At 52.0% G+C, this 17,673-nt stretch overlaps 6 protein-coding genes and 1 non-coding gene across 7 annotated transcripts; 2 read left to right on the top strand and 5 right to left on the bottom strand.

The window, feature by feature from the left end:
- Positions 1 to 6: 6 nt before the first annotated feature.
- Positions 7 to 3,022, bottom strand: SMAC4_04061 (uncharacterized protein). Its single transcript, XM_066090042.1, has 5 exons — positions 1,941 to 3,022; positions 1,741 to 1,859; positions 1,598 to 1,686; positions 1,459 to 1,537; positions 7 to 1,395 (listed from the first exon to the last, which is right to left on the bottom strand). Exons 1-5 carry the CDS (start codon positions 2,479 to 2,481, stop codon positions 172 to 174), a joined length of 2,052 nt encoding a protein of 683 aa, XP_065946092.1. The 5' UTR covers positions 2,482 to 3,022; the 3' UTR covers positions 7 to 171.
- A 437-nt stretch (positions 3,023 to 3,459) lies between these two features.
- Positions 3,460 to 3,533, top strand: SMAC4_13238. Its single transcript has one exon. It is a non-coding gene; the product is annotated as a tRNA-Asn (tRNA).
- A 188-nt stretch (positions 3,534 to 3,721) lies between these two features.
- SMAC4_04060 (uncharacterized protein) lies at positions 3,722 to 5,744 on the bottom strand. The gene is made up of 2 exons (XM_003348167.2): positions 4,939 to 5,744; positions 3,722 to 4,807 (listed from the first exon to the last, which is right to left on the bottom strand). Exons 1-2 carry the CDS (start codon positions 5,108 to 5,110, stop codon positions 3,996 to 3,998), a joined length of 984 nt encoding a protein of 327 aa, XP_003348215.1. The 5' UTR covers positions 5,111 to 5,744; the 3' UTR covers positions 3,722 to 3,995.
- Positions 5,745 to 7,146: 1,402 nt separating this feature from the next.
- Positions 7,147 to 8,778, bottom strand: SMAC4_04059 (uncharacterized protein; the record flags this gene model as incomplete). The annotated part of the gene is made up of 3 exons (XM_003348166.1): positions 7,147 to 8,372; positions 8,453 to 8,533; positions 8,586 to 8,778. The coding sequence occupies 3 exons, from the start codon at positions 8,776 to 8,778 to the stop codon at positions 7,147 to 7,149; spliced, it is 1,500 nt and encodes a 499-aa protein (XP_003348214.1).
- A 1,314-nt stretch (positions 8,779 to 10,092) lies between these two features.
- SMAC4_04058 (uncharacterized protein) lies at positions 10,093 to 11,294 on the bottom strand. The gene is made up of 2 exons (XM_003348165.2): positions 10,635 to 11,294; positions 10,093 to 10,568 (listed from the first exon to the last, which is right to left on the bottom strand). The coding sequence occupies exons 1-2, from the start codon at positions 11,259 to 11,261 to the stop codon at positions 10,485 to 10,487; spliced, it is 711 nt and encodes a 236-aa protein (XP_003348213.1). The 5' UTR covers positions 11,262 to 11,294; the 3' UTR covers positions 10,093 to 10,484.
- A 304-nt stretch (positions 11,295 to 11,598) lies between these two features.
- On the top strand, positions 11,599 to 13,733 carry SMAC4_04057 (uncharacterized protein; the record flags this gene model as incomplete). The annotated part of the gene is made up of 2 exons (XM_003348164.2): positions 11,599 to 13,391; positions 13,469 to 13,733. The coding sequence occupies 2 exons, from the start codon at positions 11,599 to 11,601 to the stop codon at positions 13,581 to 13,583; spliced, it is 1,908 nt and encodes a 635-aa protein (XP_003348212.1). The 3' UTR covers positions 13,584 to 13,733.
- A 1,304-nt stretch (positions 13,734 to 15,037) lies between these two features.
- On the bottom strand, positions 15,038 to 17,221 carry SMAC4_04056 (uncharacterized protein; the record flags this gene model as incomplete). The annotated part of the gene is made up of 2 exons (XM_066090041.1): positions 15,038 to 16,937; positions 17,025 to 17,221. 2 exons carry the CDS (start codon positions 17,219 to 17,221, stop codon positions 15,038 to 15,040), a joined length of 2,097 nt encoding a protein of 698 aa, XP_065946093.1.
- Positions 17,222 to 17,673: the final 452 nt, after the last annotated feature.

Genomic DNA, 17,673 nt, shown 5'->3' on the forward strand with positions numbered 1-17,673 from the left:
CCGCGGAGACAAGGTAGAGAGAGGTAGACTGTATGTATGTATGTCTCTTTTATTCAAATCTCAAATTCATTGCCCTTGCTTAAGCTACATGTACCTTCACTTTTGGCGAGAGAGAGATAAATCCTCGGGCCCACAGTGTCATCTGCTTAATACCCCAGTGGCATATCCTCCTCAATCCCACTTCCCATTCCCGTTCCCCTTCCCCTTCCCACCACCAATAGTCTTATTGGTCGGATGTCCCAATCCCAAGCAATCCGCAATCTTGAAGAACACATCCGTATTGCTATATACCCCGCCAAAGTTGCCCGAGCAAGGGCCCTGCGCAAAAACGGGCACATCCGTAAGCGAGTGAACACCCTGGCTCTCAGTCGTAGGCAACGTGCCGTTGACCACAAACCCGCCCGTCCTATCCGTGGGATTGACATAGTAATCATTAGACACTCCGACACCCGGCAGGGCTGCAGCGGGCGTGCGCGAACCGTTCTTGCCAACGCCGTATTGCTCTCTCCGATCGGGAGCGGCGCCCGTGCCGGCAGCAATCACGTAGCGCGGGTCCCAGTTAACAGGGAAGTTAGGTCCCGTGTTGTAGCTGACGCCGGGTTGCTCGACGGTGTACTGCGAGAGACCAGATTCCTTGTACACGCCGATGGCGGCGCGCTTGTGGCGGTCGTCCTTGTCGTGCTGGGCGGCGAGGTACTTGGTGTCGGCGCCGCCGAAGACGTCAAAGCCGTGGCCGTGGTCGGCGGTGACGACGATGAGGGTGTTGTCGAGCTCACCAAGGTCCTTGAGTTTCTGGATGGTGGCGCGGATGGTGTCGTCGAGCTCCAAAAGATCGCCGAGCGCCCGCTCGTAGTCCAGCACGTGCATCTGCTTGTCGATGGAGGCCGCTTCGGACATGAGGAAGAAGCCGTCTTTGCCGCCGCGCTTGTGCAGGATGTCGATGGCTTTGAGAGTCATTTCTTTCTGGCCGGGGATGTCCTTGGCCGGGCCCGAGGCGCCTGAGGGATCGTTCTTGAGCTTGAGGATGTTTTCGGGGAAAATGTTGCGGTCGAGCCAGACGGGCAGGTTGGACTTGCAGAAGATTCCAAGCGCTCTCTTGTCGTTGGGGAGGGAGAGGAGAGAGGTCTTGTTGAGGCTGACTGAGTACCCTTTCTTGGCGAACTCGGCGTAGTAGTCCTTGCCCTGGTATGAGGCAGAGCCGGGAAGGAACTGCTCGGCGCCACCACCGAAGTATACGTCTGGACCGTCCAGCTTTGTCCATGAAGTGTTTGAGAACCCGTTGAGAGCTTGCTCGATGAGAGCGCCGTATTCATAGCGAGAGCGCGTGTGGGCTGTGAGAGCAATAGGAGTGGCGTCGGCGATGAAGGCAGTCGAGACAGCGCCCCAGGCGGAACCCTTGAAGGAATTAGCGTCAGCAGAGAATATTCAATGGCGGCAGATTTCTTGTTTATCACTTACCCAGATCCGCTTGAGAAGCTCGATAACCGTCTCGACCTTGGGATCATCGAAGTTGTCAGGTGAGGAGTCAACGTAGACACTACGAATGTTGTCAGCATTGCCCGAGGTATGTTCCATCAGCATGACTCCCCGAACTTACCCCATAGCATTGACAGTGGTCTTATGTCCTGTATACAGCGCAGAGGCTGAGTTTGCGCTGTCGGTAATGAACGAGTCGATGGAGTGCGTCTGTGAAGATATTCGTCAGTTACCGAACAGCAATACCTGAGTCTCCTTACTAACCATCTGATGACCCAAAGTCGGAAACTTGTCAAGCTGCAAAGTACTCTGATACTTGCCATTGATGGACTTGTGGGCGAGCAGCCGAGCAGCAGTGATCATGTTGGTAGTCATACCGTCTCCTGTAATGACCAAAAGGTCAAATGATCAGCCGACATCCAATGTCAAGTAACTCGCCCTAGGGAAGCAAAAAGACAACATACCAATAAAAAGAATAACATTCTTCGCCTTCTTCTTAGTCGCCAGCTGTCTCACAACCCACGTAGCCGTCGTTTTCTTCCCCGAGTAATAATTCAGCGTAACCGTATACGTCCCCGGCTCATACAGGGCCACTCTCCGGTAGATCTTGGACGCAACATTGACGACGGACGGAGTCTTCGCATCCTGAGCGAACAGGTCTTCGTACCAAGAAAACGTCCATTTCTCTAGCGAAGGTTCTTTCTTCAGGTCAAAGAAAGAGGCGATGCTCTTGGGTCGCCCGTTGTCCTTGGCGATGGTGACGGTGAACTTCTCATCGGGAACTCCGTCGTTGAAGGCCTCGGATCCGTTCTTGGGGGCGTGTACCTCGAAGCGGATGTCGAATTGCTGTCCGGGCAGGAAATCTTGCTGGTCGGGTGGGAGGATGCAACCCAGGGTTGGACAGGTGCCGAGTCGTTGGAAGGTCTGGCCATTCACAGAGACGACCGAGAGCGAAGTGGCCAGCAGGGCGAGGACGCCGCTTAGCCTGCACATGCTGGAGACCATAACGCCGGCACGAGGCGGGGAGGTGATGGTGATGGGTGTCTGGTGGTGGTTGAAATGCTGGAGAGAAACATCATGGAGATCGAGTCAGTGCCGATCTGCCCATATATATTCCCAAACTTTGGATGTGACAAAATGGGCAACGAGGATGTTCCATTGCCCTGGTAGGAAGGTGTCCGTTCCCACGCAGGTACGAGCATCATGCGCACGTGCTTCAATATCCAGCACCACTCGAACTCCGGCCATAAACGTCGGTCGTCGGACATGCGGTCTCCCGAGCACGTGTCGATCGCTCGACCATCTTTCATTGGTGCTGCCGCCGTGTTGTTACCATGTTGGTTCGGGACGCATCACAACTTAGCAACCTCATCAACACCACCACCACCAAATGTTGTGTGCATGTCGTATCGCAAGCGACCTTGACTGTCTGAGTGCCTGGCTTCTACATCGGGTTAACCTCGAGGAACCAGGGAAGGATATGCTGAAGAAGAGGAGTTGATCGTAACCGAATCAAGCAAGGTATCGCCGAGCGGTCGATAACCGGTGTTGTTGCGGCCGCATCCACTCGCAAACCAAAAGCTGGGGATGATGCCATGTGCTTCGTGAGCGGGAACTCCAGAGATTGAGGCGACGATGCGAACGTGGTGGAATTGGAGAAAGTGATTGGCGATTGAGCGGTCTGAGAGGGGCCAATCTGAATGCCCACGGATGCTACCCGAACGAGCAGATACGTACTTGTATCCCCATGTCATTTCAAAAGTGACTTCCACCCCCACGTTCCGTATAAAGCTATTCCCGCTTCTGGGATGGTTTCATTGCATGTCAGGCCATGTCGTTGAAGTTATGTTGTTGATATGTTCGAATGGGGGATGAATGTTTGGACATTGGAGTAGTGTTGTTGGATAACTCGGTGCCAAGGCGAAGTAGTGGTAAGTGTATATAGGCTCCACATTTTTGCGAGCTTACAATAACAACTTAAGATCCCTCGTGGCGCAATTGGCTAGCGCGTCAGACTGTTAATCTGGAGGCTGTAAGTTCGATCCTTACCGAGGGAGCTTTCATTTTTTTTATCTTTTTTTTCTCCCAGCATCGCTTTACACTTCTCCGTTCTCTTTTTCTTAATTCTCTTTATTATCACTTTCGTCACACACAACCAACAACAGCACCAATAAACTACTTGGATTGTTTTCGTATCAGTATCGCTCTTCTTGCGCTTCCTCTTTTTGTTTATGTTATGAACTGCCTGCATATCGCAAATCTTCATCATCTGTTTGTTGTTTGTCCTCTTACTTACTCACATCTTCATCCTTCAAATCGCCTTTTCACATCCTCAACTCTAAGAGACTCTTTTCTCACGAAATTCGTTGAGCTGTTGTCTCAAATCCATTTGAACGACAGGCAAGCATACCGTGACGGCTATTTGTTCCCTTCCATTAACCACCTCCTTTCCGCATGACACCATTGTCAACACCCATGAAACCTACCAGGCCGAGATCAGAGCAGAGAGACATATCCCACTAGGGCATGCCTATAGCAAACGCCGCTTCCATCTTCCTCATTTCTGCCAAGATATTCCGTGCTTGGATCTTACTGAATTTCCCATATGTCCAGCACGAAGAGTGAAGCCAAAAATCCCGATGCTGCACCACATCCTTCGTTGCAGTGCATATCTTCCACAAGTTGTCACTTCGAAGACCACCGCCAACGATCAGCTCAAACCTGTCTTCTTCCTCCTTTCCCTTTACTAGCGCCGCTCGTCCAAGTTCACTCAGAGTTTCCAGGTTGGAAGTCGCGTGTCCCCATCCTCCAGACGTCAACACTCCCCTAAAGCCGAGCCCTTTGACCGCAGCTACCAGGTCCTCAATCGAGGACGGCCGTACCTCATTTTCGGGAGGGTTGTAAATATCCGGGTCCTGTCTCGTTGAGAGCACGCCATCAAAGGCACGGTGCAAAAAGCACGGAAAGGGTCGGGCAGCCTCTATCAACCTTTTGTTGGCCGCAGCATCCAATGCCAGCCCGTGCAAGCGCTCTTTACAGCGCCTCTGTACTCCAAAAACGAATCCATCGCCGCGCTCCGGGCTCAAGAGACCCTGGCCTATTCCCTTGAAATCTTCAATCGACTGCAACATTCTGAGCAGCTCGTCTTGCGAGTACTGAAAATCCTGAAGTTCAGATACCTGGAAGCCGGATCCCTTGTCCCACGCCTCGGCCCGGGGCCGGATCATGATGCGAATGGCTGGTTGCTGGTCTTCGTTGAGTCTCCTCGATTTTCGTAGGTAACGGAGGAAGTTAATCGTGTTTTCAACGTCGGGGGTTAAACCACCGGCTTCTAGATTTGAAAAAGCAAGTTAGGTAGGGCTGACTGAAGCCCTCACTCAAGTTTACTCTCTCTCTTTATCTGCCGCCTTGGTGGCCAGAACAGGATAATGATGATGATGGATGGATGGATGGATGGCTTACCATAAGACCCAATAGCGTTTAACTCCAACCGCATACGTTGAACTTTGAGACGACCAATGCTAACCTCTTCGCAAATGTCCATGAGCTCAGTCCATGCCGATTGTCCAAAGGAACGGTATTCATGCTCTTCTATGTCGGCTGTAAAGATTGGGATCTCGAGTTGGAAGGGCATTGTGGTGTCTTTCCTGAAACGTGGAATGTGTATTTTCGAACAATAAATGGCTGTGATCGTAAGAGTAACGAGTCGCTATTGTTGATAAAATGAAAAAGATGTTGGTTGGTTGGTTCGTCGTGGTCTGATGTTCAGTAACATATGATTGCTCTCAGCGAGATGACCAGTATTTACGATAAGCGGGGATAGTGGGCGATGACCAATGGGAAAGATCTGGACCAAGAGCTGGGGAAGAATACCTCTACAGAGGAACAGAACCAGAAAGAAGATGAAGAAGAGTAGGGAGTATGGTTTTATATATGAAAAAGTGCGGAGTTTGCATCTAAAATGTGTATGTTGATTCATTGTAGTTCAGTTTTCTCAAGTGAAGTTGTCCGCGGGTTCGGTTTACTCTTGCCGCTGTTACTCCGATCGTCCCCGCCTTCAATGACACCTCATCCTTCCGCTTCCGCAACGTGCCTGCCGGTCGCCTTGTATTGCTAGCAATGCTCTTTCCCTGGACTCATAATATACAATTATTTGGACTCAATGGCATTTAATTCCAGTCTTGTCACTACCGTTGGTTGTCACTAGTATCCTTCTTGATGTCAGAACCAGGCATGGGACAAAGATGGAAACACCAAACAATCGGGTCGGCCCGCGTCTCGTCCTTTTCCGTCGTTAGATAAGCAAACGTCTCTAGGTAGATTACCTTCAACTTCACACATTTCACAGAGTTCCAGGTTACTAAGCCCATCCTAACTTAGAAGCTAATACTCAAATTATTGCTCCCTATCATCAATCTTTAAGGCATTTTTTAAGGTACTTCCCGGATATGTCCTAGGACGTAAGATACCTGTCCCTTTCTAGGGAAACTCTTAGCTCGCCCTCAACTCGTAGGGGAAGAATCCAAGCCGTTACCATCATTATCTTCCCCCCTCCTCGTGATCGCAGATCCTCCCCAACAATAGACTGTGACTTTGTGAAACCATGTTTGTAGAGGATAACACTATGATCGAGCCACCGGAAAGGTAACCCAGTACGTGTCTGTTTCTCCTCCACATCACATTTTTTCCCTTCCCTCCGTCTCATGAGCAGAAACAGTAGGTGGCGATGATGTGAACGCGAAAGTGCTGAGTATGTAGAGGGTTATTGTTTGTTGGTATTGGCTAAAGCTTTGCAAGGCAGTCGTCCGCTATTGCGCGATGATGTCCGAGAGAAACCTAGGTTAAGCACCACTGCTGCTACCGGATTCAAGACTTCGTATACTGTCTATGTATGCCTGTTTTTTCGCGCCCTTCCAAGAAATCCTTTTTGTTGTGTTGTCTTTTTTTGTTGTTGAGGTTTTGTAGATTTTCGTTACTTCATGATGCTTTATCCCTTTGTTGCTCCTTTGAGCAGCCCTTCTTTCCTTCCCGCCTTTTTTTATATCCCTGTCTTCCTTCCTTCCTTCCTTCCTTCCTTCCTTGCTTCTTTTCTCTTGAGCTCTTTGAAGCATGTCCATAAGTGCCCTCCTTCGGCGTATCTCCTTGAATGCTCATTTACACGCTCTGTGTTCGTCTAAATCCTATAGGGGCATACTGTAATCATTACCCCTATGGGATCTAGTTGACAGTGTAGAGTCGATAGGTATGGATGCGGAGCTGAAGAAAAACCGCCAGAGGCCCGTGGGCAAGGATGGAAGTCTGTAAAAGGTAAATATGCTGAATATCGATGCTCACGGGGTAGACCGTGTATGTACACCAGAACCCCCAAGTGAATGAATGGAAAGAAAACACTGCTGAACTTTCCGAATGCTGCAACGCCTGTTTAAATGCTATTTCGAAGAAAACCACGCTGTCTTTGTGCTTTTCGATGATGATGATGGTGGAAATCTTGCAGACCGAAGACCGGAGAAAAATGAATGCGACCAGAAAACCAAAATAAAGGGAACGCGTAACCGATTAATGTGAGTATAGTAGACCAAGTAATATGTCTCCTGCGAGACATGGTGGAATGGGTCAGGAGTCACAGCCATGAGCCATGATCCATGATCCTTTGTAAGAGGCTAGCCTGATTTAGGCGCGAACCATGGACTTCTGAGGGCCACGGCTGTTGTACATAGGCAACTGTTCGTAATCCCCGGTCGGAGAACCACTGTTTTGGTAGTTGTTGTCACTGCCGAGACTATGGTACTCGTCGTTATGAGCCTCCGAATCGTGAGCTGGATGAGTGGCGTTGCTAGAAGAAGTTCGGGTAGCGGAGGACTCATCTTCGTTGCGGCCCTGAGGAAGTCCAGGGGGGCTCGAGTCATAGCCTTGGCTGTAGCTCTGGACACCATTGTTGTGTCCTTGGGGACTAGAGTCGTAGCCCTGATAGTAGTTCTGGGCACTATTGCTTGGTCCTTGGGGACTGGAGTTAAAGCCCGGATTGTAGTTCTGGACGCCATTGTTGGGACCTTGGGAGCTGGAGTTGTAGCCTTGGCTGTAATTCTGGACGCCATTGCTGTACCCTTGGCCGTAAGGGATATAGTTAGACGTGTAGTTTTGGGAGTAGCCATTGCCGTATCCTTGATCAATACCCTGCATGTAGCTCGGGTGGTAGTCGTAGCCGCTCTCGAAGCCATAACCGTTGTTAACAGAGCCCTGATAGGCTTGCGGCAAAGGATGTTGCTTGGCTGGAGAGCTGTTCAGGAGATCCTGAACACTCATGCCAGCACTCGCAGCCTGCCTCTCGATTGCCGACTGTTGGCGCACGGGTTGAGGCATCTGGATGGGCGGACTCGAGTTGATCTCGGAATATTGTCCTGGGATAACAGGACTGTCGTTGCCGTAGGGCGAAGTAGTCTGACGAGCCGGGAGAGAAGGAAGCTCCTCCTCATCCATGGGCGCCATGGGTATTGTGGGAGCGGTCGACATGCCGCTGGGGCCGAGAGGCATCATGTTGGGCTTAGGATGGCGAAGGTGATCGGCGTATCCTGTGTAGCTGGGGGTGCTTGCCTGGCTGCCAATGCCTGAGAAACCATTGCTGTTATTGTTGTAACTGGGAACAAATGGAGACATTGACGACGGAGAAGCCACTTGGTGGTCGCTGTCCATGGTCCTCTGGGTAGCCAAATTACGAGGGCGAAGTGGTGTGATGGGGATTTGGGGTCCGGCGTTGCCCAAATTCTCAGTCTTAGGGGGTTGCGGCGCGTCGTTCATGTCGCGATTGAAGTCGCTGTCGCCCGCCTCGCTGGCCACACTGTTGCCTTGACCGTGGCCCTGACCGTTGCTCTGACTGCTGCTGGCGTCATCTTGTGCCTCTGTATATAGAACAATCTGCGTTAGTATTTTCTCTAAAATAAACAGGAGTATAAAGAAAGGAGCATGGTCGTGTACATACTCTGCCTCAGATATCGCCGCACCAGTAGTTCGGCGTGAGGAGAAAACTTCTGCTTCTCAGCATTCTGGAAGTAATGCTCAACTGTTTCTGGTCAGCCCATGAAGGGACTCGAGACAAGACAATAAAGACTCACAGAGACACAGCTCAGTGTAGGTTCGACGAGGCTCTTTAAGTTCTCTGGCCATGCGACGTTGCATCCAGGCCGCGCAGTCCCTCCAATTCATTTCGGGCTTTTGTCTATCCCTTCCAACTCGCTTGGGCGATCTCGGGACGACTTCCTTCCAGAAGACGAGCTCCTCCTGTTTAGCCCATTGTTTGCCGCCCATTGTGTCGAGATTAGGAGGGGCAGGTCCCTGAGCGCAGCTAGAAAATGGGGAATTTGTGATATGCGGCAGGGTGGCGAAAGCAAGAAAGCGAACCCGTGGTAGGGCAAAGAAGGACTGGCGGTTGTCGGTGGCGACGTGCTTGAAGGATAAGTTCTGAAGAAGTCAGCTCTGGAAAGAATGGCGCTGAAGGAGGACCAGTAGGAAGAAGGAAAAAAAAAATGAGGTGAAGAAAAGGACGACATACCCTCTGTTGCTCGAAGTGGTCGTGGAGAGATGATCAGCTCTGATGGAAAATCAGTCTGAGGAACGAAGGAAGAGGAGGAAAGGAGACGGCAGCCCTCCTTTCTTATAGGAAGTTCTGGCAGCGACCCTCGAACTTTCAGAGTGCAAAGTGGTGCAGTGAAGGATGAGTTAAGCCACCGCAACCTGGAATAATGGGATTGTCTTGTCAGGGCCCTTATTGAAGATAGCTGTGACACACCCAATCTTCCTCGAGATCAGACGACAAACAAGATCAGTCCGAACTGCTAGGTCGGATCAAATGGACCTTCTTTTTGGCACTCGTCCGGTTTGCACGCGACCGGATCACTCAACGGCGGGGAAAGGTTGAAGGAAAAATATCGTATGACAGCGTAAATCTTTGGACCAAGGTCTTGGTAAAGCTGATCCCAAAGTGATTCTTTGAGGCTGCTCTCAGAATTTCGAGGATTGCGCTGCCTTTTGGGTTGTGGAAGGGGATCCAGAAGTTGCGCGACTGCCTTGCGCTAACCTCGATCGGTTGTGAATTTGACGCCTTCGAGAACGGGTTTCAAGGCACCGAATGACGACGAGGAGTTGGGACGGCAAACAGTTTGGAGGTTTGGCAAGGGGATGTTGTGGGTCGACAATGGCCTTCAACTACGGGTGATGAGATAGGTGAACACGGCCACCGACGACGTTCCTGGCACCTGCCAACCCGTCCCAACACCAAGGACCGCCCGAGCCAGACCGGCCGGCAAACCCTGACCTCCAGATACCATTCACCAACTGACCAACTGGGCACGAGTGAAATGACGAGTGACGTGCTGCCAAACCTTGTTGGCAGCAAACGTCCCGGCAAAGGGTTGCAAGTTCGACTTGGTCCTACGCACACGTAAATTGCTGAGCAGTCCTCGACCACTCTCAAGGCCCTTGGACTTATCTGGAGCAATCGTCGTCAGGTCAGCAACATCCCATCTTATTCAACTTTGCGGGGCCCGTTTGCCTGATAATCAACAGGTTCAGTTTAGTGCTTTCATTGTGCCCATCGCCAATACCTGTGCACGCACCAGGTACCGGGCATTCACTTCCGTCAGTAGCGTTTTCAATTTCCAACGGAACAAGGTATCATATTGAGTACCAGCCAGCCAAGGCAGATAACACTGTCGCTGATAGTTACCTCTGGGCTTTCAATGTTTGAAGACGACCTGTAATCGCGGAGAACATCCGAAGCACGAATGTACCACTATTAAGTGAGACAAGAAGCATTCTTAGAGTGCCATAAAGAACCCAGATAACACGCGAGGAAAGGCATGGCAACATCGAAGAAGAAAACAACGGCAAAGGGACAATTAATGAGGATGGGGGACAGATTCGAAAGAAAGGAGAACCCACCTCAGCTATTGAGCATATCCACAGAACATACATTGCGACACGGTATCTTCTTTCCCACGGCGAGCAAAATGAAGTTACTCGAAGGGGCTCACTGGCTCGGGAGCAGTATAACCACGAGACACGAGGAAGGGCGCAACGCTCCTCTCAACTCTCGACCACTATCATATCCCAGTCAGCACAACACATCAAGTTATCACGCAGCTTGGTTTCGGGCTGATACTCACGATGCTCTTCTTCTCGTGGGGAACAACTCCATCTTTCACCCATATGCCATAGCTTCCCATCATGTTGGCAAGCATCATGTCGGTGGCCAGTCGGTCTCCAACAACAGCGATCTGGTGAGGACTGGTGACGCCGGTCTCCGGGTGAGCACGGAAGTACGACATGATCTCGTCGCCGCAGCCTGGTTTCTTCACCCCATGAGGAAGGACAGTGATACCGGTAGCTCTTTCAACTGCGGATGCCATCTTGCCGTCCTTGTCCCAGCTTAGAGCTCCGGCAGTGTTGGACACGATCAGAAGACGGCGGCCAGGGTATGCTGCCTTGAGAGCCTCCATGCGTTCCTGGGCTGAATTAGCCGATGTGATTCTCAAAGGACTTGAAAAGAGATAAAGCCCCACCTTATAGTCTCCGTATATTTCATTGTGATCAGGAATGGCAAAGCAGTCATCCTTATCCAACACGACAGCCTTTATGTCGACCTTCTTCTCGCCGTTGCCAAAGGCCTTGTTAAGAGGAATTGGTAGGTCATTGAAGGTTGCGACAGTAGCGTGGGGCAAACATAATGAAGGCTTAGCAATAAGCTTGAAGATGTTCAATGAAGCAGACAAGTTGAGATTGAGTTTTGACATGGTGGCTGTGATAGTCCTCTTGGAGTTTGTTTGGTTGAGGTGACATGAGGTTGCCCGTGATGCAAGAAAGCTGGGGACGCCCGCCTATAACCCTGCCGCTATTGACAGCGGCTAGGATCGTTCCTTCTGCTAACCCTGGAACCGTCCTAGGTACCTCTAGCAGGTACCTCCCGTGATCTAGCGTCATCCCGGCTTGTACAGCTTAACGCGTCACAATTTAGCGAGCGCGTCTTGACTTCACAAAGTTTCCCCAAGACTTCGAGTTGCAGAGGAAGGACTCCAAAGCATGCCACACAGTTCAAACAACACATACACCAAAGCCAATCACACAGAAGATATGCCTCCTCGTCGGAAATCAACAGATCAGCACGAGCTAGTCGAACGCCCTTCTCGAAAACGGCCACTCCCTGCCGACGACCCCTACGAAATTCCCGATGAGGATGATGCGATTCCCTCTGCAAAGCGTCAACGGCGACAGTCACAAGATGGAGGCACACCTTCGAAGGGAAACGCTACCCCGCGGAAACAAGCCGATTTCCTCCACAGCGATCTAGCCTCTGTGCCAGAAGAACCCGAGTCACTGACCGAGCAGACACCCAGCAAGAAAAGACTAGGGCGGCCACCGAAGGCCTTAATAGGAGGAACACCAAGGGGCAAGCCGAGTACCCCATCGGCCCTACGCAACAGCCTAGTTGACGACACACCACTCAAACTCCGGGGACTCAATGGTGTCGACACACCCAGCAGGCGAGGAATCGCCGACCGATCGGCTAGAAGGAAGAGCGCCAGGGCCTTGATCGACCGAGTGCTGGAGGGCGCTGTGAGCGACGACGAGGATGAGGAGCAACAAATCGCACGAGAGATCTACGAGTCAAGCGAGGAAGAAGAAGACGAGGAAAACACCCAACAACAAGAAAACCTCGCTGACGAAGAGGCCGACCTAGCCGCAACAACTCCATCCAAAACAGGGAGAGGGAGAGGAGGAGGAAGAAGGAGAGGACGAGGAGGCCGACCTCCCGGCTCAGCAACAGCACGACGAAAGAAATCACCCACGCCACCACGAGATCTTCCCCCTCACGAGCAATATTTCTACCAGAATAAGCCGGGATCGAACAAGACGTCCAACAACACGCTCTCCTCGCTCGACCTGCTCACGCACGAAGAATATTTCTCCCTCCTCCGCGACGAACCCGGCCTCCAGAAAGACCCGCACGAAGAACAAATCCAAACTCTCCAGTCTCACCACATCGCCTCTTTTCCACAATGGGCGTTTGAGCTCTCCCAAGGCTTCAGCGTCTGCCTGTATGGCTACGGCTCCAAGCGTCGACTGCTGCACCAATTCGCCGAGTACCTTTCCTCCTCTTTTTCCTCTTCATCTTCGGAAGAACAAAACAACAAAATCATCATAATAAATGGCCACCACCGCACCCTCACCATCCGCGAGATCCTCACTACCATCGCCCTCGCCGTGGGTGGTCCCACCTTCCGCCTTCCCTCGGGTAACCCGCTGGCCATGATCCAAAACCTCTTTTCCCTCTTATCCTCCTCCTCCTCCTCTTCTTCCCCAACCCCTCCCTCTGGTAGCCCAAAAATAACCCTCCTCTTCTCCTCGCTTGACTCCCCCCTCTCCCCCACCCTCCGCAAACCCGCTACCCAATCCCTCCTAGCCCACCTCTCCTCCCACCCGCTCATTTCCCTAGCTTGCACAGTCGACACCCCCGATTTCCCTCTGCTTTGGGACTCGAGCCTGCGCTCCTCTTTCAACTTTGCTTTCCACGATTGCACCACTTTTGCGCCCTTTTCCGGACCAGTCGGGCCAGTTGGCTCAGAGACAAAGACAGACGAGATGGACGTGATATCCGAAGTGCACGAGTTACTGGGTAGAATGGGCAAGCGAGCAGGCGGCAAAGAGGGCGTGGCGTTTGTGTTGCGGAGTTTGCCCGAGAACGCGAGGAAGTTATTTGGGTTGATTGTGGGTGAGGTTTTGGTTGCCTTTGAAGAAGGTGGTGGTTCTGCTGGGGAATTCGGTGGGGGCGAAAGCCCAGGGGTAGAGTATAGGATGCTTTATAACAAGGCTGTGGAGGAGTTTATTTGCAGTTCGGAGATGGCGTTTAGGACGCTGCTTAAGGAGTATGTTTTGTTTTCAAGTTATTTCCTCTGCTACCTAGCCTATGTTTTGGACAACAGCTGACAGACTTTCACGACAGATTTCATGATCATCAAATCATTACTAGTCACAAGGACTCGATAGGGACGGAGTATCTGAGCTTACCCTTTAGGAAAGAGGAGCTTGAGTCCATCTTGGAGGAGTTGATGTCATAGTCAAGTGTTCTTGATACTGTATCATGACAAGCAAGGGTTTGAGACTAAGGGAAAACACATAGACCTGGTTTAGAAGTTACTACACCGGGCAACACTAAGTATCACCACATGTGTTTGAATAGAAACCTACTTGTTATAATTCAAGATTTCAAACCATGGAATTCTCGCCACATTGGGCATCGCTTATTGATTATGCCACGTTCTCATAACAATCTATACCAGAGACGACCTGCTACGTTTCAGCACACCACACCTGTCATCAAAGCATACTACACAAAATCACTTCACTGTCACCAAAGCACAAAAGACGTTAAGATTATAACGAGGTTGAAATGTTTTTGATTGGATTCCTCAGTTCAAGCAATTCCGTCTCGCGCGCCACGGATGCCAAGGAGACAAAAACAAGCAGCCGCCATGTCCGGGGAACTTTTCCCAAATGCCCAGGCTTCGATCTTGGTTCAACCGTAATAAACCAAGCCCAAATCCCAAACCATGTCTAGGGAAAACAAATCTTGTGCAAAAGAACACCTCCCCTTCCCAAGCCTCTGCCCGTTTTAACGCTCTCCTTTTTGATTAGCCCATTCGCAGACGCCCTTTTTGGCTTTTGCCCCGTGTCCGTTCAATCCCAAATAAGAACCCAAGAAGGACGCACTTTCCCCTTCTTCCCAGTCTCTTAAGAAAAGACCATGCGTATGTCGAAAAAAAGGGGTATCATGCCTCCTGCTAACCGTCGTAAACGCGCGCGTTTTTTTCCCTCCCGCAATCCTTTTCATTCCTCATCTGCCGAAAAACAATTACCGGTCTATGAGACAGGGTCTCTCTGGAAAAAGCAACCCCGTCGAAGAAAAGAAATCCTTGGGAGAGACTGCCCAGACGCGGTGTCGTAGGTCGACCGCGACCAGAGGAACCGAGTAATCCGCTTTTGTCTATGTATGATGCGTAATGTCCAGAGAAAAAGAGAAAACATGAAAAAGTTGGCGGCGCGTCATGACCCATTCATCTATGTGAAAGCAAAAGGCTCTCTCTGAACGGCAAGAGTAGAAACATGAAATCGTGAAGGCTGACGTAGAGATCTAGTTCGTTCTAAATCGTGTCAACCGTGGGCTGCAATCGATGCAAAATCGCACCATCTCGCAGCTCTTCTCTTGTAGAAGGCCCAAGCTTTCGCGATCTAAGGGTATCAAAGTTGTTGCCGGAAGTTCTCGGAATGAACAAAACAAGGCGAAGATGTCTATCGTGAAAGCCCGAGTGTAAGCCTTAAAAGCCTGCTCCTCCCAAACCCGATGTGAGAGGAAAGGCCATGTCTCGCCGCGGTAAGAAATGCCGAAGAAAAAATCAGAAACCGAAGAATATGATAAGAAACCGAAAATGAAGCGTCGAAGGATATTCGATCAGGGCGTCGTGGGCCAGGTGCGCAGCATAGTGTGGCTGCAGGAAAGGTGGTTGATGTAGGTTTACCACCAAGACTGGCCACCGGCACCGCCAGGGTTGCCGTAACCGCCGCCACCATAGCCGCCACCGCCGCCGCCACCGCCGCCGTAGCCAGCACCACCACCACCGCTGTAGCCACCGGCGGGAGGAGCACCACCGCCATAGCCGCCACCACCGTAGCCGCCGCTAGCGGGAGCACCACCGAAGCCGCCGCCGAAGCCACCACCACCGCCGCCGCCGCCGAACTTGCGGTAATCGGCAGTTTGAGTGCGACCACGACCGCCGCCACGACCACCACCACGACCGCCGCGACCGCTACCGCCGAACGAGGACTCGCGAGCAATGGTCTCAAGGAAGGCGGGAACCTCCTGGTTAGCCTCCTTGAGGAGCTCAAGAAGCTCACGGACGACACCACGGTTGCCACGGTTGAAGAAAGCAGTGGCAATACCAGTGTTTCCGGCACGACCGGTACGACCGATGCGGTGAACGTAGTCATCAATATCGGTAGGGAGATCGTAGTTGATGACGTGGGTGACGTTGGGAATATCCAAACCACGAGCAGCGACAGCAGTAGCGACCAAAATGGGGCAGCGACCGTTGCGGAACATCTCCAAAGCGCGCTCACGCTCACGCTGAGTGCGGTCACCGTGAATGGAAGTGGCGGGGAAGTTCTGGTTGATCAAGAAGTCGGACAGCGAATCAGCCATGCGCTTGGTTTCAACGAAGATAAGGGTGAGACCACCGGCGTGGGTGTGAAGAATGTCGAGAAGGACGGAGCGCTTGTCAACATCCTCAACGTACTCAACCTTCTGGGTGATGTTCTCAGAGGTGGAACCGACACGACCGACGGACAGGAAGATGTAGTCCTTGAGGAAATCGCGGGCGAGGATCTGGATGTCGCGGGGGAAAGTGGCCGAGAACATGAGAGTCTGGCGCTGGTCGACCTTGGGCATGTCCTCACCCTCAACGATGCGGCGAATTTGGGGCTCGAAACCCATGTCAAGCATGCGATCAGCCTCATCAAGGACAAGGTACTTGATGTTGCAGAGGGAGATACGGCCACGCTCGATGAGATCGACAAGACGACCAGGAGTAGCGACAAGAAGATCGCAGCCGCGCTCAATCTGGCGAAGCTGAGAGCCGATATCGGCACCACCGTAGACAACGCAAGGACGGACCCACGAACGGTAGGCGAACTTGCGAGCCTCGTCGTAGATCTGAGAGACCAACTCACGGGTGGGAGCAAGGATGAGCGAAGTGGGGTAGGCCTTGCGCTGACGACCATAAGCACCAGCAGCGCTGGCGGGAATGGGAGAAGGACCAGTGTGGAAAGACTGGGAGAGAATGGGGAAGAGGAAACCACCAGTCTTGCCGGAACCAGTCTGAGCGCAAGCCATCAAATCACGGCCACCCATGACAATGGGGATGGAGTACTTCTGGACCGGAGTGGGGACGTTGTAGCGGGCGAGAGCGATGTTGGAAATGAGGTGGTTGTCCAGAGGAGGGTTGGTGAAGGTGAGGACGGGCTCGGGCACGTTCTCGCCGGAAGCCTCAACGGGAATGTCATCGTACTTCTCGAAGTTGATACCGGTGTGCTGCTTGGACGGGTCGTCGGGGGTACCGAAGAGCTCACGCTCGACACGGGGATTGGCAGGGCCGGGAATGTGCTTGCCATCGCGCCACTGACCATCGCCGGAGCCACGGTTGAAGTTGCCGCCACCGGCACCAGCACCGGCACCAGCGCCAGCGCCAGCGTTGCCGCGGTACGCGTTGGGGTTGAAGCCGCCCTGGGGACGGGGACCGCCCCAGCCAGCGCCCTGCTGGCCCTCAAAGGCGGGGCCGGGGGGACCACCGGGGCCACCGGGGCCACCGGGAGCGGGCCAGTTGCCACCACCTGGGCCACGAGCGTCATAGGTGTTGTTACTGCAAACAAAGATCAATGTTAGCTCACGCTCCTTGTTTGATCGGCTGGTGAGGCCAGTGTTTTTTTTGTTTTTTTTTTTTACTTACCCAGCCCAAGCGCTGTTGTTAAGGCCGTTGACGGCGGCAGGAGGGCCGGCCATGGGAGGAGGAGCCTCGCCCATCTTACCGCGAAGGTGGGGAGGAATGTAAGAGCGCCTCATCTGGCCCTGACCGCCCATCTGGGGGCCCGAGGGAGGCTGGTCGATGGACAGGTTGCCCATGCCGCTGCTGAGTTGATCCGCCATGATTGCGTTGGTGAATATTTTCTTCTCGGATAAAATCGCGGTGAAGGAGTGAGAGTTGTTTTGGTCGTTGGACTGCTGGAATGAAGTCGACTCGACGAAGCTGTTGCTTTTTCGAAAGGCTCCCGAAAAGAACGAATGTTCAAAAGGAGAACCAACGAAAATGAATCGACGAGAAAAGAAGGCAAAAACCGAACAAACTGAATGCTCGCTCTTTTCTCTACTCGTGTATCGCAAGTATTAAGTGTGGGAGAATTGTCTCCTTGAGTATCCTTTTCGAAGAAAAAAAACAGATCTTCAAAAGGAAAAAGGAACGACAAAGTGGTAAGGGAAATGCGAGTCGGATACGAAGGGGGGATGGATTAAGAAATCCTGTTGGGTGTGGTGAAAGAGAAAAGGGAAAAGAAGTTTTTTTTAATGGGAGCGACCTGGAGAAAACCCCAAGTGTTTTGGGA

The sequence above is a fragment of the Sordaria macrospora genome, chromosome 2 (assembly GCF_033870435.1).
Source record: "Sordaria macrospora chromosome 2, complete sequence".
Classification (NCBI taxonomy): domain Eukaryota; kingdom Fungi; phylum Ascomycota; class Sordariomycetes; order Sordariales; family Sordariaceae; genus Sordaria; species Sordaria macrospora.